At 34.0% G+C, this 26668-nt stretch overlaps 2 protein-coding genes across 4 annotated transcripts; one reads left to right on the forward strand and one right to left on the reverse strand.

Annotated features, from left to right (window-relative positions):
• Window positions 1-206: 206 nt before the first annotated feature.
• LOC108328359 (uncharacterized) lies at window positions 207-2599 on the forward strand. Its single transcript, XM_017562218.2, has 2 exons — window positions 207-421; window positions 830-2599. Exons 1-2 carry the CDS (start codon window positions 396-398, stop codon window positions 2400-2402), a joined length of 1599 nt encoding a protein of 532 aa, XP_017417707.1. The 5' UTR covers window positions 207-395; the 3' UTR covers window positions 2403-2599.
• A 575-nt stretch (window positions 2600-3174) lies between these two features.
• On the reverse strand, window positions 3175-11890 carry LOC108329614 (protein DETOXIFICATION 44, chloroplastic). 3 transcript variants are annotated; one of them, XM_052873132.1, is made up of 13 exons: window positions 11629-11890; window positions 10668-10792; window positions 10094-10246; window positions 9841-9974; window positions 8836-8971; window positions 8224-8320; window positions 8025-8125; window positions 5619-5782; window positions 5044-5115; window positions 4817-4933; window positions 4234-4329; window positions 4003-4121; window positions 3175-3728 (listed from the first exon to the last, which is right to left on the reverse strand). In XM_052873132.1, the coding sequence occupies exons 1-13, from the start codon at window positions 11841-11843 to the stop codon at window positions 3668-3670; spliced, it is 1590 nt and encodes a 529-aa protein (XP_052729092.1). In that variant the 5' UTR covers window positions 11844-11890; the 3' UTR covers window positions 3175-3667. The 3 variants fall into 3 exon arrangements, with proteins under 3 accessions (XP_052729092.1, XP_052729093.1, XP_017419405.2); XM_052873133.1 differs by having other exon boundaries at window positions 5619-5716; window positions 10094-10252; XM_017563916.2 differs by having other exon boundaries at window positions 10094-10252.
• Between the last annotated feature and the right edge of the window lie 14778 nt (window positions 11891-26668).

Consider the following 26668-nt stretch of genomic DNA (forward strand, 5'->3'; position numbering starts at 1 on the left):
ATAGAAAAAGAGCCCTTCGCAATGAAGAAAGCTTCTATGGAATTGCCACCATGAAACCATTCCCGCCACGTGTCACAACCCCAGATGCTCATCAGCCTCTCCAACACCATGTGAGAGAGTGCCACGTCATCATGCCTATCTAAACCTACCAATCCTCGTTTCACTCTTCCAAACGTAAATTGAATTCTTCAACTTTTTCTTAGACAACAAGTCAAGCATGACGTTTGTACTCACAAAACATACAAACATCCAAATCAAACAGCCGCAACATAGGAAAATCCAAAACCTCTCTAAAACCCTCCAACACAATTTGCTACCAACTATTTCATATCCCAACACCAACTACTACAAGGAATCATATTGCATGCTACATGCTTCTTCCATAGCCGAAGCGCATGAAGACCAATACTAACATTTCTGGGTCAGTAGCTCACTTCTTCATTCATCTCAATTTGCTGTTGTTCATCTAAACTTCATCTGGGTTTTATTCTGTTTCGTTCATTTCATCCTTTTATTTTCTCTGTGCTGCTTTTTTTAGTCAAGACAAAATTTGTTTACTTTCTGTCACCCAATCAGATTTCGTGCATAAAAAATCATGTTGTTGCTATAGTTTCTGAGAAAATGAATTGAGAAGTCTGTAAGTTTATCATATATATCGATATGTGATTGGACGACAGCATAAAATCTTTTACGCTATCATGTCATACGCGGATTACTGTAATCAGTTTTTTAGTACTGCATAAGCTTTGTTTTTGTATGTTTCTATATAAAAATTTCTTTGTTTGAGTGCAAAGTTAAGGTTTTTATTTGTTGGTTGGAATGGGTGCAGGGAGAGGAAATCGCGTAAGAGGCGCAGTAGTGGAAGTGATTCTTTGGAGAACACTCTTGAAAAGTGGAAGGAGTATAACAGGCAGCAACAACTTGGGTCAAGAGAGAATGGGGTGGAAGTGATTCAGAAAGCTCCAGCAAAAGGGTCGAGAAAAGGGTGCATGAGAGGTAAGGGAGGGCCTCAGAACTCCGATTGCAAGTTCAGAGGTGTGAGGCAGAGAATTTGGGGAAAATGGGTTGCTGAGATTCGCGAACCAATCAATGGCAAGCTTGTGGGTGAAAAAGCAAATAGACTTTGGCTTGGTACTTTCTCCACTGCACTTGAAGCTGCTCTTGCTTATGATGAAGCTGCTAAGGCCATGTATGGCCCTTCTGCGCGTTTGAATTTTCCAGACCCTTCTGTGGAGCCAATACACTCTAACGGATCATCATCATCTAGTGGATGTGATAAAAAATCACCTAGTGGTTCTTCAGAGAATGACGGTGATGTTGAAAGAGCTGAGTCGGAAAGGAACCTTCATCAGCCTAATGAAGAGAAACCAAGATTTTCTGAGGTTGGTGTTTTTGAGGTAACACAAGAGAAACTGGTTCTTTGTGGAGGTTGTGTAGCTGATGACTCGATAGAGGAGTTGAAGGAAATGACAAGTGGCTTTGAACAATGTCAAACAAGTGAGGAATGTAAGGCAATAACTTCGAAGAATATTAAGTCTGAAATACCTGAAGAAAGTGAAGGGATAGAGAGAGAATTGGAGAGGGTTCTGAAAAATTCTGGCATAGGTGAAGAGGATAATCTCTTGCATAATGAGCCTTTGGACATAGCCATGAATACAGGAGCTAACTACTGTAGCTCTTCTGATGCTGCTGAACATGACATTGTGGAGAAGAGTGAAGAAACAAGAGGAGAATCAGTTGAAACTTTGAAACAATGTGAGTTAAGCTGCAGCAACCATTGCCTTGGATGTATGCATAACATGCTGCCAGATAGCAATTCAAAACCACATTCTGAGCACTTTAATAACGACCGATCTGAGGCATCCATAGCAAGAAAACATACCGAGGAAGTAATTTCTGAAATCCTGGGGCTGTGTCACAGCAAGTGCTTGAAGATTAATCATGATCAGTCACCACATGAGCATTATAGAACTGAACATTTTGATGACACGAGAACTAAGCTTAAGTGTTTGGAATGCAAGCTGAGAGCACATTCTATTCATTACAAAACTCAGGCACCCATAGTTGGGGATTCCAATTATCCTTCAATGCAAGGAATTCATATGTTTGGTAGTGGCACTGTTGGACCAATTGAAAGCATGTCCCAAATTGATGCTATGAACAACATCAACACAAGCAGAAATTCCCTACCTGGATTTAGTTCTGGGCACAGTAGGAAGTTGTGTGATCTTTCTCAGCAGCTACACAAACTTGGTGGTTGCCTTCCAGAGCATTGGAATAATATGCAGTTTGCAGACTTGGAAGTGGGTTATGATTATAGTTTCTTAAATCCTGATTATGATTTTGGCTTATTGGAGGAGAAGAAGTTACTTGATGTATGCTTTCCCCAAATAGGATCCTAGTATTCCTGAAGACTTGCAGAGTTTGTTTTTCGCTTTGGTGGGGTTACTTATAGCATGTTTTTCCCCCACCTTGCGATTCAATAAGTTATGTTTCTGTTCTCATTCACTATAGAGACTTTGTAGTAAGAATTTTGTATCATGTTAATAAATGTTGAACTATGATGCTAGCTTATAATCTTAAACTGAATTCCCACGTACATTATGGTTGCCACTTCCCATAAAGTTATATTTGATATCTTAAAGTGCATGCTTCATGACCTTTTAGTACAGAAGGCATACTTTTATTTTATTATTACAAGCACTAGCTTTTGGTCTAGACAATAGTGGGACTAGTTCTTTCAAGGTTTTATTTTTCCTAACTTGAACTTAAGCCAAGAAAAATTAGAGATGTGCTATCTAAACTGACCACTCGTTACTAAACAAACTTAATAAATATAATTTATTTACTGCTAAAGAAGATCTCCAAAATTTCAATTCAACTTTAATATTATTTGAACATGTTTGAAAATTAATAAATCGACTGGTAAGAATTAACATTTGATCTTAAAAGAAAAAGGTTAAACTCTTTCGACAAGAATAATTTAATTTTTAGTTTTAACCAAAGAGAAAAATCATTTAACTTTTCATACGATTGTTAAGATTATCTTTGATGAAAACCTTAATGACTATATTGACCACTTAAAGTTAATAACAACTATTTACTTAATAACCACTCACTGACGTTGATTAATAAAAATAAGTAATAATGAAAGAAAAATTAACCAGATGTATATGAAATCGTTAACAGCTACTACAACTGAATGAACAATCTTAAGAGCTTGAAGAGTAATGATAACCATTAACCAAGTTGTACATACTATATATAATACCGACCTAACTTGAATAGCAGCAAAGGACAATTCAGAGTACCTATTTTCACTTTACATTGCAGCCTTTACCAATGAAAATATACAAAATTCTGCACAACTTCGTAATGAATACAAATTTTGAACAAAAAGTAAGCTTGTCATTAACCATTTTCTCCTTCCCTGTTCTGTTGGTCATTCAGTATGTACCTGTTATGCAGCAATTACTGAGACATTTTGATAATTTATTATTGGCCTGCTATCATGCTGGATTCTCTTTGATTGCAAGGGTTTAGAGTCCGCATATTAGAGCTCTTTGAAAATCGACAAGTCATGTCCTCATCATCCAAAAAACGGCTCTTTAACCTGGTTATGGTTGGAACTTATGAGTACTGAATACATGACTTTGAATGCATTTAGTCAATCTTCCGCTCCGTCTTTGTACCAGATTGTATCCCAAGGCCCACTTTTGCTGCTCAACCTTAAGAAAAGAAAAATATTAACTCAAAAAAAAATCTCAAGAAAATTTTGTTCGAGTATGCATACCCTACACCTTCCTAGTAAAAAAAATCAAGATAGGAGAGAAGAAAAGGTAAAAATGCAACTTGATGACAGTTCAGATTCATCCAACATGTCCTGTATGTTTTTTTCCTTTGTTCTTTGAGCTACGATTTGAATGAGTAGGACTAAGGGGTCCTAATATACGAACATGAAGTTTCCCAACTATCACCTACAAAATGAATTAAATACTATACCTCCAAACTCCAGCTACAACACGCAAAGCCATGAAGATAAACAATCCAGTCCAGACTCCAGGAAGCCCTACTGGGGCAGCCACCAGAAGGAAAGTTGAAGAAACTAGTCCAATCAGCACCTACCCAAAACAAAAGCCAAAAAGAAAAAAATAGGACACGAGGAAATGAGTTCATAGGAAACAATCACATGGAATGAGTAACTATCTCTCAATCACTGAACTAGGAAAATACCATTGAGTAAGCAGCGTATCCATAGTCTGATACCCCATAATAAAGCCCGTCAATAACAAATGCCAAAGCATTCACTGGTTGAGATCCAGCAATAAACTGCATGTGTAACTAAATGTCAGGAATGCCATATGACTTGTGTATACATGCTTCCACAGAAAGAATGGAGAATTGCACAGCATATAATGAATATTTATTAGTTATATTATACTTAAAGGCTACCGTGTTTTAAATACCCATCAATCACAATAATTTTGATTCTGTCCAAAAACATTAGCTTTCAAGGTATATCCACACTAGAGGAAGAACAATCAGGCAAAAAAAAAAACAAACAACAGAAACAGACATCCAAATGAAATGCATTCTTCTACTTTTCTGAACAAACTTCTTTCCTAGAAAATGCCCTATAGTGCTTTCAAACATAAGTATTTCAACTTGGAGTTGGCACTCACGACTAGGCCAGTCAGACCCATTTCTGTCAGGCTGAGTGGCTGATTATTAAAGTCAATCCAAGTCAGCAAGGGAGTAGCATATAAAGCCTACAAAATGACAATAAAGGTCACTTTCTGCAAAACTGGTTTCTTACCCATATACCTGAGCGAGCAACATCCACAACATCTGAATCTGTGCTAAATAAAGTAGAAAATGATCCAAACCAAAAGAATAAGATCATGGACAAACTGAATCCTGCTCCTAAACCAATCTGTTTAACATGTACAATAGAGTAGGAGAAAAGAATTCTGGGTCAGTATAAGTTCCAATCTAACTAAAAGAAGGTATGTAAGAAAGAAGAAAGTTATTTCTGGTGACAACCTGTATCACTCTGTATATAACAAGGCGTGCTTGTTTATAATTTCCCACGGAGTAACTACTGGCAAGAAGTGCCTGTAAAGAAATGTCATTATAACATGACAGGTAAGTTTCAGCCAAATAAATTTCATAGACCTAATAATTTTGACGTAGTTAGTTTGGATCCCATCTTCAAATAATATGAATTCTACTAATAATAGATCACATCATCTGTATCATTTGAAACTGCATATGCAGAGTCAATTCTTCCAATCCTGCCAACTGCTTTCTTTTTTGGTAATGTATTGTATTTCTTATTTCTGTTAATACCATTTCAGTATCTTGGCAAATGGAAAAGTATCAAGCTCATCATGTTAAATGGAATGCCCCCCAGTTTTCCTGATATGGTAAGGGAAAGCCCTCAAATGTTCACCATAATGGATTTCCTATTATAAATTTTATTCTTCTACATTCATGCGATTTTGAAACTGGGTGAGATGAAATGCCGTTGAGATATTTATTGATAATTAAAACTAGTATAACCTTGGTGTATCCAAACAAAATGCAATTTATAGTCCAATGCAATATAATTATCTAACCTGACCAGCAAGTGCCAGAGCATCAGTGAGCAAAGACACAGACAACCAAACTTGCATGCAAATTTGATGACCAGCCATAGGTATAGGGCCCTGCTGAGCTGCCACAGATGTTGACAGTGTTACAGTTATAAACACAGCCAAAGTCCTAGCAGTAAGAAGACCACCTACAAAATGCAACAGTCAAAAAGTAAACATGATGCATCCCTCCTTATAGAAGTTGTTAACCAAACAAAACATTTTGAAGCTAATGAAACCGTACTCCATCCCGATAATAAAACTCTATTAACTAATTTTCAGGAATTAAGAACATTAGTCAATTCAGTCTGTGATGAGACCCAGAGGATGAGTGGGCTTCATGAATCACTAGCCCATGAGGGTAGTAAGACAAGATGGGGAAAAGTGTATGTGAGAAAGAAGAATTGTATGGCTAAGGTGGCATGAGTTACGGGTAGAGCAGTTAGAGGAGAGAGAAGAATATATGGGTGAGAGAAATAATTCAATCATGGAGGGAAGAATGGGAATCCTATTTGTATTCGTTTTTGCTATTAGTTAAGGGAGGACGTTTTATGGTAAAAAGAGAGGAAAGGGTGAGACAACTAAGGAACAATAAATTAAACAGAGACCCAGGGACATAATGGATAATGTCAATGGAGAGAAAAGAAAGAAATGAATAGCATCAACACCTTGAAAGGGGGCTGGAGAGCCATTAGCCATAATGATAAAGGATAAAAAACCATAAGTGGTAAGAGACGAGAAAGGACACTAATTACCAAATATATGATTGGTGACAGCAAGATCGAAGATCCAAAAGCTAAGATAGGTGGAGTGAGTGATACTTGTGAATGAAGTGTCTATGTGCACAACAGAAGTAGTGGAATTGGAGGCTTGCCATTCCTCGTACCATTTGAGGAAGTCATGAAAAAGAGTCGGAAGTCTAAAACTATCAAAGGGAGTGGCACCAAAATTAGAAGGCATAGGGGTGGCAGCCTGAGAAGTATGAACTGACAAGGGCAATCTGACAATTTATAAGATTGATTAATTGTATGACTGAATTTGTGATAATGATAACATTTGGAACGACATTTGTCTAATTTGCAAGCGTGATTGTTGTCATTATACTAAGATACCAATGCTAAGGAATCACAAAGAAGACAAAAGAAGGTATGTTAGGTGATAACTTGCACGACACACGTGACAGGGTGGGGAACAAACAATGTTTAGTGTGAGAAAAATTTAAAACGTGTAATCTGATCACAATTTGACGAATACTCATCATGAAGCCCATAAAACGCCATCAACATAAATGGTTTGACTTTGCTCTAGTTCTTAGGCGGGAATGGCATTAAGAGACAATACTTCATAGAAATCATGTAGAAGATCGTGAACTTTTCCTAAGTTTTCAGCCATGAGGCTATCAAGGTTCTTAGGGGTGATGACACACTCATGAGATTTTGGCAAACACCATAGAGGCAAGAGCATCGTTCATGTGCAACAATCAGATTTCTTCCTAAACCCCAATTCATGTGTCGTGAACACGAAAGATCAATTTCAGAAAAGGGAGAATAGTTGACTTAAGAGCACAACATACTTGTGCATCAACTTTCAACTATCAAGGGTGATCTTTCTAATCAATGGAGGACATTGTCTTGGTGAGTTGATCAACATAATCTTGCCCCTTAAGCCAAAACTTGATGCAAATATATAAAATGAGTCCCGACCATGAAGCCAAGGCTAGATTGGAGGAGAGGCCATTGAGGCAAGTTTGAGGCCAATGAGATTGGTTGGAATGATGGTTGAACACACTACCATGCCTAGTTGCCAATGACGGACGACACACTGGTCACCTAGGCAAGGCAACTCTAATGTTGGGATCTCTAGTTAATGTGGACTACAATAGCATAAATGGCATAGAGCAGGTGACAAAGGAGGCATGACACTAAAAGGATGCCAAAAATCGGAACAAAACATAATTTCTCAAAAAAACAAATTAGCAATGATGGACAGCCAATCCAACAATAGGACAAGTATTCAACTAGGCTCTCAATACTGTGCAGAAATAAATGATAGATATTAATATGATGCAATCTTTGTGTTTCACAAGCACAACAAAGGAACACAATATATATAGAATGTACATGGCTTTGCATAGAGATGAGCCTAGGCCCATATAGTAAAATATATCTAACATAACTCATATCTCTAGTCAATGTGAGACTAAACTATCATCTTTATAGTTACAAATAGAGCAACACCAAAAGATGCTATGACTAAGGCAAGCTAGGAGTGACCACAATTTAGGCCGCTTTCCAATATCATCACATTTGATCATTTCATTATCATTACCAACTTTCATTGAAGGGCAAGGACAGAAAAAGCAACAATTGAACTTAATTGTGAAAGACATACCAGATTTCAGATAGCTAAAAAATTTTCTCCCATCAAATTCAAAAGGGATTAGGAACACTTTGCCGCTCAATTTCCATAGCAGTATGAAAGCTATTAAGTATCTGGTGAACACAGAAATTCTGTTAAAATAAGATCACATGAATTAAGGGATGTGTGCAAGTGCACTGACAATACTAAGTTTACCACATCATTGACGTACTCAGAGATCACAGTAGCAACTGCAGCTCCACTAACACCAAGGCCAAAATTAAATATTAAAATTGGATCCAGTATGGCATTAAGAAAGTTTCCCACGCCTGACATTCCAAGACAAGCCTTCATTATTTACACATCAAGCAACACAATTTGTTGTTTCTCATTCTGATGGTAATTTGTACGTGTATGAGAAGGTAAGTATCAATTATCAGTAGAGAGTCTTATTTTATGGTTCAATTAGAATGTGATATTTCATATTGTAAGTTACGAAGATATGTAGCTTTTCTTTCCCATTAGCACGGTTGCATGGAGCATTTCGCAATGTAAAAACATGAAGCTGCCAGCCAAATTGTACTGTTAATTTATATAAAACCATCATATAATCACGTATTCCCCATTACATTGTAACTTTTAAAAAAATGTAAACTTTGTCTCTTTTCCTGATTTGAAAAGGCATAAGTGTTATTTCTTGTCAAAATTGAACTATTTGTTAACAATAAAAAAATTGTCAGTTAAAATTATTGAGAAAGTACTGTTGGTAAATGAATACTTTGTCACTAGTTTTATTTGTATGTAACATGAGTAGAGAAAGAGAGTAAGCTGATGAAATACTTGCCAACAGCATATAGAGGTGTCTTTGTATCCAAAAATCCACGAAAGGTGCCTTGTGCAGCTAATGCAAGCACGATTGCAGGAGAACCAAAGGCCCTCAATGAAAGAAACTGCTCAGCAGGTCCACGCATTGGAGAATCCTGTACAGCATATAAAATGGAAAAACATTATGCAAACAAGATTATAAAAGTAAAACCCAACTATATAAAACTAAGTGCCCATGAAGAGAAGCCAAAAAAATGTTCTTCTTTTTAATTTCATGACACCCAAACCAACAAAAAATACATATGTGAATTTTCTTGCTGTGGATACCATAATACTGATAGCTAATGAATGCAAAGGAAAATTGTATATTTATATTGTTGAAACTGATTGTTAATATTATGTTTCTCAAAAGTCAAATCACGTAGAACTAACAGTTTGGTTACAAATACAGAACACAATTGGTGTTTAAAATTTTCCAAATTGTTACAGAACACAAAAGAGCTACCTTAAACACATTTCATATACCAATTAAAAGCTATCTTAAAACAAAACATAAGTCTACATCTGAAAACCCCTTGTTATTATGTTTTCCAACATTCAGATGATTCATTAAAATTACTACACAGCATAAAAAATTGTTCGCAATTATACAACATAAAAGTAATAAAACAAGCTTAGGTGAAATTAATTACAAGTTCATAAGCAAACCTCATATGTAAGATCAAAATATTAGGTAAACCTGAAATATTGCTTTCGGTTAAGATAGATTGTTCATGATAGATTTATCTTGCCACACGGAGGTTGTCCAAAGACATTTAGATCTAAACCTGAATAAATACATGTGCTTCAGTTGTTCTGAGATAATGATTGTTCTTTCTTTTTTTATTTTTCCTTTTCTTGTGCTGAGTGGGTGCGTTTGTTTAGCCAGTAAAATGCAGAGTCAGAAGAAATTATAACATAAGGAAACGTAACATCACTTATATGAGAAAATATATGGATCAATGATTGGCCAAGTATGACATACAGCAGGTATACCCATGATATTCATAAGAATGCCAGAGCCCAGGGTAAGCGCCACAGTTTCCCCAATTCCAAGCGCTGCAGCAAGTGCTAAAGAGGTAGAAACTGAAGGAAGGAGCTTCTTGCTTTGGTACTTGCCTGAGAAATCATGATAACACCCACATGAGATCAAAACTATTAGTAGATACATCTGAACAAAATAAAATTACAACCAGGTCCAGGAAAATTAGACATTACTAAAACTTTGTGTTACCAACCATTTCCATCTTTTGGACTGGACTCTACATCCCTGTTAATCAGTGCCTGCTCCTCCGCCACAAAGGATGTAGTAATATTAAGTAATGGAACATTGAATGCTTTTGACACAAGATTAAACACAGAAGCTGAAACCCCAACTGCAGCCAATTCAACTGCCCCTGCATAGAGGGATTTGATTAAGGGAAAATTCTCTCTTCAACAGTAATTATTTATCAATCCAAATCAGAAAAAACAGAACCAGAAAAAGCAAATACTTGCTACTACGACGAGTAGAAGGTAAACTTTGGTTTAAGAAAAAGCTGTGTATAATTATTGCAAAATCTGTTTCATAATTTTGAGAATTTGTATAAGAAATGACAAAAATGAGATTTAAATTGTTTTCACCATTTCTAGTATAGAGACTAAAACGGGAAACAAATATGGCCTTTTGTAAATTTGTAATTAGTAGTAGTAAAAGTTGAAAATGACTACCGAATTGAGAATAAAAAGCTGCAGCCAGCTAACTCGTTAATCTTTTTTTTTTCCTGAGTTAAAGTAAAGCTCAGATCATAAAATTCACTTCCACATAAGTACCTATATGGCCAACAAACGCAGTGTCAATCAATGAAGCAATAGGATCAGCCGCCAACGCCAAAGCAGCAGGTAGGGCAATGAGCACTATCTCCATCGCAAGTTCATCAAATTTAAACCAGCCATTACTGTTCATGGCCCAATAAACAGACTTCAAAGTAAATATATGCTTCAATAAAAGCATAGACGATAAATTCATCAAATTTCATCCACCAATCAAAGCCCAACCTTCAACTTCCCAAACCCCAAATGTATAAATGAACAAACAAACAAATAAAATCCCAAAACAAAGCATAAACAACCAATTCATCAAATTTAAAACCGAAAACCCGAGAAACAAATATATAGAAATAAAACTTCATTTTTAATACGAAAATTTTTCACTGTCAATCAAATAGAAGTAACTCTACATGTAAATTTTTAAGTAGTTATTTTAAAAGTGAACATTTTTACAGCTACCTTGTTCCTTTAGTATAAGTGGGAATCACCGGTCACAATCTTTTATCTCTTTGTTACTTTCTTTCTTTTTTTCATTACATATTTTATATCATAAACTTAAATTTTATTAAAGATATAAAAGGAAAACAATGATCAATCAATTAAGAAATAGAAAGTATTTAAATTACATAGAAAGAAAAACATCATTAGACTACAAGTATTTAAGTTCAATAAAAAGTAGATAGAAAGAAAATATGAAAACAACTTCTTCAGGCTAAAGTGTTCATAAACATAAAATCTCTCTCGTATTACCTCCTCCGAAAACTTCTTTTCGTTTTTAAATTATGCACAATTTTAGTTCTCGGATAAATTTCTTTTATGTTTCCTTCCTATTTGGTTTTACTGAAAGTTCTCAGAGAGAAGTATATAGAATCAGACCTGAATTCTAAGATTGAAAAACTTCAAACGTAAAACAAAGCAAATATCGCAAAAGGAAGAAAAAAATCTAAAAGGATAAAAAAAGTACCTGAAACGACGACGCGGGGAGGAAGATGAATCATGAGAGACGGAGGGAGCTTCAACGGAATCAGTGTTGGCATTGTCGTTCCGGGAAGAAGCTCTGGATGGAACTCGAACACGAGGACGCGCGAAGCAATGAGGCTCAGTGGTAGGTTTCAGTTTCAACTTTGGGGATTTGAAAGAGTGTGTGCAAAGAAAAGTAGTAGAGAGAGAAAACGCCATTTCTGAATTTGGAGCATGAGAATCAGAAATGAATCAACGAGAGTGGAAATGCCAAACAGAGCATAACCATATATTTATTGCATTTTCATTTTTATTTTTATTTTTTGTCTTTGAAGTTAACTGTTTGTTTGTGTGAATTTATTTGGTCACAAATATCTGGGTTGGTGGGTCATAACTGGGTTTCCTTAATTCAATAGTTTTGGAAAAATATAAATATTTATTTTTATATAATTAAATTTAGAATAAACAATTCTTTTAACATGTTAATTATATTCTAGAATAAATATATTGAACCAAAATTTTTCAATAACTTTTCAAGGAGAACATTAGATGAAAATGATAGGTTAAGAAAAAAAGTAAGAAGTTAAGAATGTATAACATCCTAAATTTTTAATAGTATTAACACTATTATAAAATAGATCACATGTCAATAAAACTAGCATAGTCATGAGAAAAATGTATATAAACTTTTACAATCATATAAAAGTAACCATAATAATATAACATATATTAGAAGAGAAGATAAAATATTATTCAACACAACTCTAAACTTGAGTATTAAAGTGTGGATAGAACTTTATAATAAAGAAATCATACACAACTATAAACATGTCGCCACGTAACATTTGATCCACAGACAACTTCTCATCTACTTACATCATAAAGATGATCATTGTATCCCAAGAGATGAACAAATACAAAACACAAAGAAAATGGTAAGTTAGTCTATCAAAGAGCACACATAAGCATCATTTATATACATCATTAAAACAATTCAAGTATTAATCACTAAACAATATTCACACACATTTCAACATATAACTCTAGACTGACCATTCAAATACATGTATTGATATCGAACTATAGAGACCTGCCATTGAGGTGGAAGAACAACCATATCCTCATCAACAATCACCATATTCCTACCTTTCAAGCATCTGTGGCTAACAAATAACCAATAGGGACTTCCTGCTACTTTCCACCACATAATCATCCTTCTCTTCTTGAGACTGGAGGTCATTGAGAGCGTTAGAATAACCTCTAAATACTAGCTTCCTATATCAATACAAATACTTACACACGTAACCATTTCAAAGGAATTCTCCTGAAACTCCTTATAACATCATTCACATGCCATCACACCTTTCGATCATATCATAGAGTATAAGGTACAACAACAACTAATCACAAAAGAGAAAAATCCATGAAAATGACCAATGAAACCCAGAATCACTCGCCCAGCGAGAGCAAAACTAGTGGGCTCTCACAGCCACTGAGCTGACTCGCCTAGCCCCTGCAACTACAATCCAAACTTCCTACCAACTCGCCCAATGAACCAAATTCACTCACCCAGCTAGTGCGAAAACAGAGAATTCCCACAGATCAACGAGAAAGCTCGCCCAACCCCTGAAACTCACTACCAAAACCCTTATCTGCATAAACCAACAACCTTCCAAATCTACCAAGAGCACCACTTAAACCTCTCATGTCCTCTCCCATGCATTTATACCAACTTCTAACACTCCTAAATGTAAATCTACATTATAACTAACATGTATATATACATATAACTCAATCTAGACGAGTTTTGAATCATTCTACCATGAAATTCCCATTCAATTTCAACTTAATTCCTCACTTTATGGACCAAATTCAAATCTACCAATTCTTACTCTTAACCAAGCATTTTAGAGGTTTGAATAAGTCTAAATGGACTCAGAAGAAAACCCCAAACTTCCCATTTTACCTAAAAACTTTAACTTCTAAAATTCACTACTCAAAACTTCAAAATACACTTAAAAGACAATGAACAACACAACCTATCATCTACTATGAATATTTAGACCACTACATGTTCAACCATCATCCAAACCAGTCCTAAATGACATTATTGTTACCAATGAGGAGCATTGGTGTATGAGTTTAAAAGCATTTCTGTATAAGAGAAGACACCAGGACCGAGCAGTTAATACCAAATGGTAGAATACATGACCAAGACCGAACGGTCACTATCAGTCAAGACCGAACGATATGTAATAGTTGAAGGCTGGACGGTGTATAGTAGTTTAAGGCCGAACATAGGATGAACACTGGCCGATCACAGTTCAAGACTAAACGAACACTAACAGGACCAAATAGTGTTGAACATTAGCCAAACTCAGTTGAAGGTCGAACGGTCGCTAACAATAAAGGCCGAACAACGTACAACAGTTAAAGGGTGAACACTGTTCAAGACCGAATGGTCATCATTAGTTGAAGACCAAATGGTCGTATCAAATAAAGGCTGAATGGTGTATGACTGTTGAAAGCTGAACACTGATAGAAGGCCGAGCGGTGAAAGGCATGACCAAGACGGAGCAGGTAGCACCAAACGATCAAAGGCATCAAGGAATAGAGCCGAACAGCAGAAGGCAATCAGGGCTCAAACCGAACGGTAGAAGGAGGTGAAGAACTGGAACCGATCGGTTGAAGAATAAATATTCTAAATTATTCCAAGTCTCACAGATAATCGATTATCACTGATAATAATCGATTATCACTGGCAGTTGTAATGCATCTCTTCAGTTTCGGACCAATAGGCTATACATATCTTTGCCAAACACTTCAAAAATCAACTTTGCGTAACTGAGAATACAGTGCAATCTGAGGAAGTTCTCAAGTGCCAGTTCATTGCTATTGTCAAGTCTTGTGAACAAGAGAAGCTTGCGCTTTGTGTGTCAAAGGTCGGAGCGTTTCTCTTCAAGTTTGGCAGAGTTGTTTCCTTCCGGTTCGTTCGTCGAAGGAAGGTGTTTTTGTTACTGTTATTGTCAATCACTGTATTATAACTGTAAAACCAATTTTAGTGAAAAGGTTAATCACTCTTCATAGTGATTAACGACTGGACGTAGAATCTTTTGATTCGAACCAGGATAAAAATCATTTGTGTGATTTTTCTACTCTTTGCACTCTTTATATTTTCTACTCATCAACAGTTTGATAAAACGTTTAAGAGAAAATTAAAGGAACCATTTTTCAAGGGACCGAACAAGCTCTTTGTTTTTAACAATTTGTATTGAACTCTGATTTAATATTTTCGCTGCTCAAAATCGGTACTGGTTGTTCCAACAATTGGTATCAGAGCTTGCTTTGATATTCTTTCAAATTTTTTGAAAATGGTCGGTCATCAAAATCGAGTATATTTTGAGGGTGCTTCCATCAACAGACCATCTGTTTTTACTAGTGTCTTCTAGAAAGTCAGAATGGAAATTTTTATGGGGTCTGTTGATAGAGGCATCTGGGAAGCTGTACTAAATGGTCCTTATATTCCTAAAAGAACTGTTGATGGTGTAGAAGTAGAAAAACCATACTTTAACTGAACTCCTGAGGAAAATAAAAGAGTCCAATTTGATATTAAGGCTCACAATATTATTTCATCTCTTGTTGCACTTGATGAGTTTTATAGAATTTTAGTTTGTAAGACAACACAGGAGATGTGGGAGGTCCTCAGTGTCACACATGAGGGTACTGATGATGTGAAACACGCAAGGAAGAACACGCTCCTCCAGGAGTACGAGATATTCAAAATGCAACCTGGAGAAAATATTTATGATGTCCAAAAACGCTTCACTCATATTGTGAATCACTTAACTAGGTTGGGTAAGACTTTTGATACTAATGAATTAAATGTAAAAATTCTGAAATCATTGGACAGGTCTTGGCAACCAAAGGTGACTGCCATATCGGAGTCTCAAAACCTCTCTCAAATGTCAATGGCGGTCCTCTTTGGAAAGTTTCGTGAGCACGAGCTTGAGCTAAACATATTGAATGAAGAAGAGAATCAAGGCAAGAAGAAGACCTTAGCCTTTAAATCTGAAATTTCAAAAGGAAAGTGTTCAAAAAGAGCCGAGGATGATGACTCTGATGATGAGGAAAACATGAGTCTCATGATAAAGAAATTTGCCAAATTCATGAAAGTAAAAGGAAAGGATAAACATCGTGGAGAAAGAGAGGGAACTCAAGAATCTCCATTAAGCATCAAGTGTTATGGATGTGGAGAAAGAGGGCATGTAAAAACTGACTGTCCTAAAAACAAAAGAAGTAAGGAAAAAAAATTTCCCAAGAAGAAGAAGGCTTATATTGCTTGGGAAGAAAATGCTTCTAGCATTTCAATCTCAAGTGAGGAAGCAAACTTATGTTTAATGGCTGACTCTAATGATGTAGGAAGTCAAGTAAGTGATTCTAGTTTTGAGTCAAGTGATGATTTTGACTTACAAAAGGCCTTTCTTGAACTATTAAATGAATCTTAGAAACTAGATGCTGCTTATAAAAATTTGAAAAATGAGTTTAAGGATTTGCATATTAAATATGAGAAAGCATTAAATGAAGAAGTAGTATTAAGAAACAAAGTTAGTAATCTTGAAACTAAATTGATTGAATCTAATGAAAATGAGTGTTTATCTTGTAAAAGTCACATGTTTGACATTGACATACTTGAAAATTTACTTTCTAAAGCAACCAAGTTTGTCTTACATGTTCAAAATGGTTTTAGAAAGAGCAATGTTAGAAACAAAAGCATGCATCAACATAAGAAACCACAAAATAGGAGAACACATAGAGTTTGGGTTGAAAAAGGAACAATTGTAAAAACTAAACTGCATGGTGTTGGTTGCTTCTATTGTATGAAAAAGGGGACATAATTCAAACAAATGTAGAATAAAACATTATGGAATTCTAAATGAAAAATATGCATGGGTTAAAGTTGTGAAATGATGTTTGCTTGCATGTACTAACCCCAAGGACGCAAATGAGATTGTGGGGACCAAACCTCTCTTGGTTGGTTTTGCAGGTTAAGTTCTCAAAAGGAGAGGAGAGCTCCATGGTATTCTGCTTTTGGAATTGATGCTCTAGGCCAAAAAGTGACTCCATCAAATGGCATTCAAAGCCTTGGTTCGTGCTCCATGTGATTGAGCTAAGTGTTGTTTAAACTGTGTTGTTGCACTTTGTTCTACTTATCTTCTTGATCTTTCATTATTTGATTACTGTTATATTCATTTCTGTTTGGGAAATGATATGTCCATCACTGGTTCATTATTGTCTGCTTACACATTTTAATCAGTGAAATTCTTTTATTTGAGACATTCATGTGCTGAATTTCATTTTTGTTATGTCATGTGCATTGTTATTTCAGTGCTTTGTTTTTAATTATAAAATTGAATCTGCGTTTAACTAGTTTAGTATTCAATTTCATGAGTACTTTGAAATTTAGTCTTGGTGTAATCTATATCAAGTATTAAAAGCTATGAAAGATTCATTTGAATGAGCTGGTTGATAGATTTCCATTGGCATTTTTAGATGATTAAGTTATTTGATGATTGAATTGGCATTTCTATTTCAAAGTTGTTTTTGTAGAGATCTGTTTATATGCATGCCATATGAGCTATGATATGTTCCGCATAAGCTTGATTGGCAATGTGAAAATCAAAGCAGAATGGTCTTTAAAAGTATTTTGCAGAAACAACATTTCCTTGTTTGAGTAAATTTTCTAGTTTCCAATTCTGGTTTACCACTAGTTCATTACTGAACATCTTGCAATCATTTCATAGTGTCTTATTCAAGTTTTCTAAATTGTCCTTGAGACCAATTCGGTGTCCAGAAGTTATTTGACTCATTATATCTAAAATTGATTGGTGGAGTTGTTTGAATTGACACATAATTGGATTTGGATAAGTGAATCTTAGAAACACTTTTGTTTAGCATTAATCAGTTGTGATCACAAGTTCGTTTCATTGATTTAAACATGTTCATGGTAAAGAATCTTGAGTTTTAACAGCCTTGTGTGTTTTCAATCACCAAACCATTTATAGGTCGTTTGTTGATAACAAATTGCTGGTTTAAATTGTTTATTTCTGAGGTTTGTATGTTGCATCTATATTTGTTCAAAATTGCAGCAAAAGCTTGGTACATGTGTGATATCTAAAATAAATAATTCAAAAGCCATTTTTAAATCATTCTAAAAAGTTGAAAGACCAATGCAAGCTCAATTCTAAAAAGGATGATCTGAAAAGAGTTTTAGGGGTCATAAATATGTCTTAGAATTACGATTTCTGATTTTTTTCAAGTTTTTCGTACTTCCAGCGTCTTTAATCGATTATCATAAGGATATAATCGATTATTCTAAGCTTTAAGAAAAAGTTTAGGTTCACAAATAATCAATTATTACATGGAATAATCGATTATCCTGACTTGCAATCAATACTGATTTTGTTAAGATATAGGAGGATAGGATTGTTGGGGTCTGGAATAGTAACCGAACGACAACATAGGTAACCGAACGATAACAAATAGACATCGAGCGATAATAGAGGCATGACGAACAGGATGAACAGGTGAGAACTACACAATAATTGGGTTATCCTTCTTTTAATTAAACCGGACGGTTCATATGGTACATTAAATTTTTTTTTCTTCTTCATGTTATCATTTCTTGCATAAATTGATTTGTTGAGGGGGAGAACATTTTGAGGGAGACTACTTCTACTTGCTTTTTGCTTATGATCAAAAAGAGGGAGAAGAACAAAGTGAACAAACTTCTAGGGCAGTAATAACCTGTTTGTAAGTTTGTATTTTATGCAGATACACAAAGATGCTCTTAAACAAGGAATTTTTTATCATCATAAAAAAGGGGAAGATTGTTACCAATAAGGAGCATTGGTGTCTTAAAGATAAGAATTTTGATGATGTTACAAAGTGTAGAATAAGAAGACCTCTGTTGTATGAGTTTAAAAGCATTTCTGTGTAAGAGAAGACACCAGAACCGAGCAGTTAATACCGAACGGTAGAATACATGACCAAGACCGAACGGTCACTATCAGTCAAGACCGAACAATATGTAATAGCTGAAGGTTGGACGGTGTATAGCAGTTCAAGGCCGAACACAGTATGAACACTGCCAAACACAGTTCAAGACCGAACGGACACTAACAGGACCAAACGGTGTTGAACATTAGCCAAACTCAATTGAAGGTCGAACGATCGCTAACAATAAAGGTCGAACAACGTACAACAGTTAAAGGGTGAACATTGTTCAAGACCAAATGGTCATCATCAGTTGAAGACCGAATGGTCGTATCAAATAAAGGCTGAATAGCGTATGGCTGTTGAAAACTGAACACTGATAGAAGGCCGAGCGGTGGAAGGCATGACAAGGACGGAGCAGGTAGCACCGAACGGTAGAAGGCAATCAAGGCTCAAACTGAACAGTAGAAGGAGGTGAAGAACTGGAACCGATCGGTTGAAGAATAAATATTCTAAATTATTCCAAGTCTCGCAGATAATCGATTATCACTGATAATAATCGATTATCACTGGCAGTTGTAATGCATCTCTTCAGTTTCGGACCAATAGGCTATATATACCTTTTCCAAACACTTCAAAAATCAACTTTGCGTAACTGAGAATACAGTGTTATCTGAGGAAGTTCTCAAGTGTCAGTTCATTGCTATTGTCAAGTCTTGTGAACAGGAGAAGCTCGCGCTTCGTGTGTCAAAGGTCGGAGCGGTTCTCTTCAAGTTGGCAGAGTTGTTTCCTTCTGGTTTGTTCATCGAAGGAAGGTGTTTTTGTTACTGTTATTGTCAATCATTGTATTGTAACTGTAAAATTGTTTTTAGTGAAAAGGTTAATCGCTCTTCATAGTGATTAACGACTGGATGTAGAATCTTTTGATTCGAACCTGGATAAAAATCATTTGTGTGATTTTTTTACTCCCTACACTCTTTATATTTTCTGCTCATCAAGAGTTTGATAAAACGTTTAAGAGAAAATTAAAGGAACCATTTTTCAAGTGACCGAACAAGCTCTTTGCTTTTAACAATCTGTATCGAACTTTGATTTAATATTTTTGCTGCGCTAAATCGGTACCGGTTGTTCCAACAACTACCACATATATCAAATTCTCATTTCTTCAATTTTTCCATTTCTTCCAAAAGTCAACTACCAACACCTCCCTTTTTGACCAAAATGATCTAAATTTCTACAATCTCAATTTTCAATTCAACAATCCAACCAAATCTAACTGTCGGTATCAGGACAACCGATATTGTAGAGTCGCGCAACGGATTAAAGTAAGTGGAAAGTGTGTTTGGTCACAACTTAAGTTAAGATGGTCCGTTTTTATAAAATTAGTTTTCTTAGAAAAAATTTATCGAACAGTTGATGTGGGGAAAATGTAAAGAGTGTAAGGAGTAGAAAAATTCAACACAGAATTTTTATCCTGCTTCGAATCAAAAGATTCTATGTCCAGTTGTTAATCACTATAAAAAGTGATTAACATTTTCACTAAAATCAGTTTCACATATTTACAATAGAGTAAATGAAATAGTAAGATAAAACCTTCCTTCGACGAACGAACCGGAAGGGTGCTTCCTTTTACCAACGAACCGGAAGGGTGCTTCCTTTGATTAACTGAGGAACAATCGATTATTCCAGGGACTTGTGCAGTTCTCATCAGGACCAGTGATAATATATTATTTGAAGTAATAATCGATTATTCCAGAGCAAAAATGGTTTTTCAAGATAGCTCAAGATAATTGATTATTCTCTCATAATCGATTATATACATAACTTCTCTAAATATACGAAATTTCTAAGTTACACATGCTTAAACTTTTTCCTAATACATTTGCAAACTACTAAAGTTCTTTTAAAACAATTATAACTTGATTCTTCGAGTTTTATCACTTGTAGCACCATCAAAATCTTTTATCTTCAAAGTACTAATGCTCCTCATTGATAACAATCTCCCTCTTTTTTATGATGATAAAAAATTACTTGTTTAAAAGCAACTTTGGTTTATCTGCATAAAATACAAACTAACAGACAACTAAAACAGGTTAGCAACAACTACACTTTACTAGAAGTTGATTCTTCTCCCTCCTTTTTGATCATAAGCAAAAAGATTAATAAAAATGCTCCCCTTAATATGAGCTCCCCCTTACTAAAAGAATGTAAGCACTAGAACAAGAAGGCATTTTATTCATGAAAGAGGAATTACAATATGAGCATAAAGAAAGACATGAGCAGTTTGAACATCATAGGAAATCAAAACAAACAAACAAATAAGCAAACACAAAATCCTAAGACTAAAACTCTTGACTAGTGATGATGGAGAACGTTAATGTCAATGTTTTAACATCTCTGTGCTAGAGAAAATGTTAATGTTTTAATATTTCTATGCTATAGAAAATTCATACCTGAAATATATTTGCATTTTTTTAATTCTAAAAAAATAAATATTACTGTTAATATAAGTTCAATATATTTAAAAAAAATATTTATTTAATGTAAAATATACTAAAAATAGAAGTAGAATGGAAGAGTTGCAGAAGAGATGGATATATTTACATTTAAGAGTAAACTTAGAAAAAAAAGGAAGGAATCTTATTACATTACTATTGAAAATACAAGTGTTGTTATATCTTTATCTTTGTATTTTGAAAATATTAAAAATAATTTGAGTAATTATTAAATATTACAATTAAAAAAATTAAACACTTAATATATTATGTAAGAGATATTAAAACAAATAAAAAATGGAATGGAACGGTTATATGAAAATTAATAGTGGTTACATAATTATATAGAGAAAATAGTTATATTTGAGTGTAACATGTGTCCGCTAAATACAGATCTTTATTATGTTTTGTTATATATCTTAATTTGTTTTATCGGTATGTTTCTATGAAAGCCATATTAAAAAAAGAAATTAGATAAAACAAAGGGAAAAAAAAGTAGGAATTTGAAGATTGAAGATGGATGTGTGGTAGCTAGACTCATATCTGATCGTTGTATCATTTGCAAGGATCTGTAGTCCTGTCCTGGCTAAAACTGTTTAGAGTTAACTGTCAATTTCACCGACCAAGCTTTCAGTTTGTATATGCAAGACCAATGCTATATTACTCTTGCCATTGAATAGCTGCACTTGATGCGAATCCCATAGCTTATCAAGTTTTCAAGGAATACTAAAGAGTTACATACACAAAAGGACATACAACAAAGCAATATTGAGCATAAACTTCTATTAGACACTAATGAGTTACATGATCAATGTTGAATTACCGTTTCTATCATGAAAAAAATACAAATCCCACATTGGCCAAAACACAAATAAACCAAGTCTTTATAAATGTCTGACAAGAACATCAGTTCGCTGAGTTGGGTAACGCCAGCTTGTAACTCAAGTGAGGGCATTACGGTGGTGGGATAATACTGTGGTTTCACTGGGTTGGGCTTTGATTGCAAAATGCTGGTCTGCCCACTCCAAGTTGAGAGCTGACCCACGGGTCCTGAGCGAAGGCTTGGGTCTCTTGAGTCCTAAAGTGGATGGCAATGCGTAAGGCTGGTTTCACAGAGCAGCGAAAACCTCCCTCTCCCGACAGTGGAGGGATAGCAGACTGCTGTATTCATGGCCCTGTATGCTCAGTGAGCCCAGCTTACTTAGACCACCCACTGTTTTATCTTTTTTTGCATTGTTTAATGATGTTTTCGATTCATACTTTTTTGTAGCTTCTTCTGTGAATGTGGTTGCTACTGCTACTGAGCTTGGAAGGGATGCTTCCCTCAAAGTTGTTCTCCTCCAGGAAGATATTTTCTACCTGAAAATTTGTCGACATTCATATACAATTCTCAGATTTTTTAGCCCATCCAATGCATCGGGATATATAACGGATATAATTTCTTCATAACATAACGGATATAAAAGTATGATACCCATCCTTAGATCTCATATTCATAAGCATTAAACTCATTTTCATAAATATAATAATTAGTATTATATGTTAATCATTAAACTCATTCATAAATCTAATAATTGATAAGAGGGATTTTTTAATATTCAATGGCTATATAAGCATTTAAAGAAAACAAATTTCTCATTTTAAAGTTTTAAATTCTGAGAGTTTATTTTCATCAGTATCGAAGAAGATCAAAAACCGAAATGGGTAAGAAATGTCATCCAATTAATTTCATTTCACAAATAAGGTTTCTTGTTGACTACAATTACACAATCATGCTTTCTTAGACTAAGCAAAATACTACTATTTTTGTGAAAAACATATTAAGGAAAATGCAAAATGATATTATATTTCCTCATAGATATACTAACATGTAAATACTTACATTTTTTATATGGAGAGCAATCTTCTCAAAGTCCCTAAATGAAAATTTTCCATCAAGATTATCCTTCGTCACTTGCTTTAAAAGCTTAGCACGTTACTATCATAATATGAGTAGATGCCCGATGCCCATGAACAGAAGTGGAAAAGCTAATAACAATATAAACAAAACAGTTACTATATTCAAATCTTGAACTAATACCATGAAATTAAAATATAACCGTGGGTTAGAATCAAACAGTTATCTAAGAAATATTGAAATTGTGCATGGAAGATAAACTTGGAGGTTACCTCATGGACCACAAATCCAGGAATTGCATATAAAGCAACCTTTCGATCAACAGTAAATTATTAATACTCCAACATTTTCTAATATTCATCGATTGCATCTCTATTAGACATAGTAAAATTATGTCTGACTCTTAGTCAAAGATCAAATGAAATAAAATTTGAATATGCTGCATCATTTTAAATGGGTTCCTCAATATAAAGCCGAAGCTCTATGGTGTGAGTATGAAGTGTAACATTCCAAAACGATTAGTCTTCCTATAATTTTTTATCATAGAAAACATAATTATTACATTACTAAGAGGATCTCTAAAATACACAAGTATATAGAAATCTAATCTATACTTAGTTGTCTCACTAGTGCTCATCATAATCTCATATATATATATGATAATTGCAGGCACCAAAACACCATAAAAGAAATTAATGGTAAATTTACTTATTTTTTAAAGTTTTATCACCATTTTATAAAAATTTCAATAAATTTGATAGTATTTATTTATGATATATGTGTTTCATTAGTCAACACACCACATGACATCTTTCATAGAGACATAATCATCTTTTAAAACTTCAAAACGATCTAGACTCAATTCCAAAATACTCATGCATTTGTTATAAATATACTTCACATTAAATTCAACATCAACAACATTTACCTTGTCTCAAAATTATAATGACAAAGTTAATTTATTTTATTCCTTTAGGTCATTGCAAATTGCAAATTCTACCAATTCTAGCATCTTTCTAAGAACATTTTTAAAAAATAAAATAAGTCTCTACATGTTAAATTTAGTTTATTTACAAATTAAAAATAATTATATGAATATTTCTTACAAACTAACTTATCTATAAATTGACATATGTGAGCAAAAGTGACAGTAGTACTAGGATGAGAGGATGATGAGAAGATGTGGAAATGAGAGTTGAAGAATATTTTGTGAAGAGGTGGGAAAAAGGTTAATAAAGAAGCTAAAGCATGGAGCAATTCTATGCTTACCATGCTCAACTAATTCTAAAGATTTAACAAGATTTCAGAAAAAGAAAAAAGTGTTCTCAATCAATAGGACATTTTCTTGTGCCATTGTAAGACAAGGGACACTGACTTTCTCCAACAACTTACTTACAATCCTTTTCTTTTAATCACTTTCTTAGTTGATTTGGTAAAAGAATATCATTCCTTTGATAAAAACATTCAATTCAGAAAAATGAGTGTCCAAAATACATATGCCATAACCAATCATTATTTGTTATGATAGAACCCAAACAAGGATATTTTTCATGTTGAGTTTTCAAAGGGAATAAACGATTTAGAGTCAATTTTACTTTAGCAATAAACCTTATGTTCTTGTCAATTAATGTGCAATATCCATGTTATAGCCTTTATATGATAGTTACCCCATACTTAGTAGGTTGTCATGAAGATTAGGAACATAAAAAACACTAGAGATAAAATTTTGAGTACCATCCTACAATTTAATTATGATTCTACCTTTCCACAAAATCAAATATCGGTATTGTTGCCAAATTTTACTATAGACTTTACCAATTCTCTATAAAAGAAAATAATTCCTTTATTCAACATGTATGATTATTATAACCAATATATAAATACTAAATATTTTCATCTTATAAAGATTGTTACTAGCCAAAAATAAACTTTGTGGATTGTTCAAATTCTCACCAATATTTTTGAACTAGTTTTCTGCAATGTTAACTTCTCAAATTCTACCATTTGTTGCTTTGTGGTCAAACTTCCACAACAAAAGCAATTAAAATTATTATCTTTTGATAAAATCTACCTCTACCTCCTCTACAATTAGAGGACCAAGATTTATGATCATTTTTTTCTCAAGTAGACAATTTGTAATTATTATCTCTCGAGTGAAATTCCTACATCCTCTTCTTCTAAAATTATCATGACCTCTTTCTTTATTATTAAAATTATCACAACTTCTATTTGAATAGATTCTACTATAATTAGGAATGACAATATAGGTAGTTTTGACTCATCTTATATTTAGTTTACAAAAAACAGGCCAACTCGACCACCTAACATAAGAAATACAGACTAATTTCTTTAGTATGTCTCACATAATATTTGTTGCACGAGTTTATGGATCAGCTCACGACCAACACAAGAATTTTATAAAATAAATTTTTATTTAATTAAATTGGTATAAATAATATTGTTTATAAACCCATTTCTTAAAATAAGTTATATTTATAATTTTTATAATTTATAAATACAAACCGATTGAAAATAAAAATGAGTGTGATTGAAATGCGAATAAAAAAACTACTCTTATATGGATTATAAAACTAGAGAAGAAATGTGAATATACCTGTTGCTTACAATATGTTGTGTTGATAATATTGGATTTACAATATATTATTTTAATAATGTTGGATTTTAGGAATTTAAATCAATGTAAACTATACAAACCAAATATGACTATCATGTCATTAACCCACATAGACCGTGTCTTATTTTGTCCCATACTTTTTTTAATAAGAGTCTACATGTCCTTCGTTATAATATGGAAGTTCACCTAATTCTTTTCTTCACTTATCCTTTTTGTTTTTTTTAGTATTTTTCATACTTGATTTTCAATTTGTATTGTGGGATTTTATTATTGTAGACACTTTGAAAAGGTATTTACTAAAAATTTGTATTGTGGAACTTTATTATTGTAGACACTTTGAAAAAGGTGTTTACTAAAAATTTGTATTGTGGGACTAAAAATTTAATATTGTAGCCACCACAGGATCATATTTAATTGAAAAGGTATGTACTAAAAATTTTTCCACCACCTTTTTGTCTGATACATTCCATATACACTCATCTTATTAACAAGGTCGGTAATACGGGTGAAATATTGTTCAACACTTTTTGAGTTGGACATCTCACATTTATCTTAATCTCTATGTAAAGATTGCAACTTCAACTTTTGTGTCTTTCCTTTGTATGATAATTTTAAAGTGTCTCACAATTTTAGCAGTTTTTCAATTCACAATTTTACAAAAAAATGCAATGGTCTACTACTTGGATTTTGTGACAGAGCCAACTAATCCTTATGCACTAGCTTCATCTGATAAGCCAATCCATGAAGCTCCAGATATTATGAGCCTCTAAATGGGCAGTCATCAACAACTCCCAATAATTATAATCAATTTATCAAGTTTTCCATATAGTTTGTAACCAAAATATAACATCATAATTGATTGTCATATCTCACTCTTTGTAATATATATTCTTTTGGCTATGAGAACTCTCTTGTTCCTCACTCATGATATTTTTTTTCTCTATATATATTTTTGTATATTCACACTCTCTTTTAGGCTCACAATAGCAACCAGATACAACTTTGATATCAATGAGACATTATA

The sequence above is a fragment of the Vigna angularis genome, chromosome 2 (genome assembly GCF_016808095.1).
Source record: "Vigna angularis cultivar LongXiaoDou No.4 chromosome 2, ASM1680809v1, whole genome shotgun sequence".
Taxonomy (NCBI): Eukaryota; Viridiplantae; Streptophyta; class Magnoliopsida; order Fabales; family Fabaceae; genus Vigna; species Vigna angularis.

Coding starts and splice junctions, on each gene's coding strand:
- LOC108328359 (XM_017562218.2), top strand. CDS start 396: ATGAAGACCAATACTAACATTTCTGG. Junction 422..829: donor ACCAATACTAACATTTCTGG/GTCAGTAGCTCA, acceptor GAATGGGTGCAG/GGAGAGGAAATCGCGTAAGA.
- LOC108329614 (XM_017563916.2), bottom strand. CDS start 11,843: ATGGCGTTTTCTCTCTCTACTACTTTTCTTTGCACACACTCTTTCAAA. Junction 5,783..8,024: donor TTTTAGCTATCTGAAATCTG/GTATGTCTTTCA, acceptor TGCATTTTGTAG/GTGGTCTTCTTACTGCTAGG. Junction 3,729..4,002: donor GTTGTAGCTGGAGTTTGGAG/GTATAGTATTTA, acceptor TCTTTTCTTAAG/GTTGAGCAGCAAAAGTGGGC.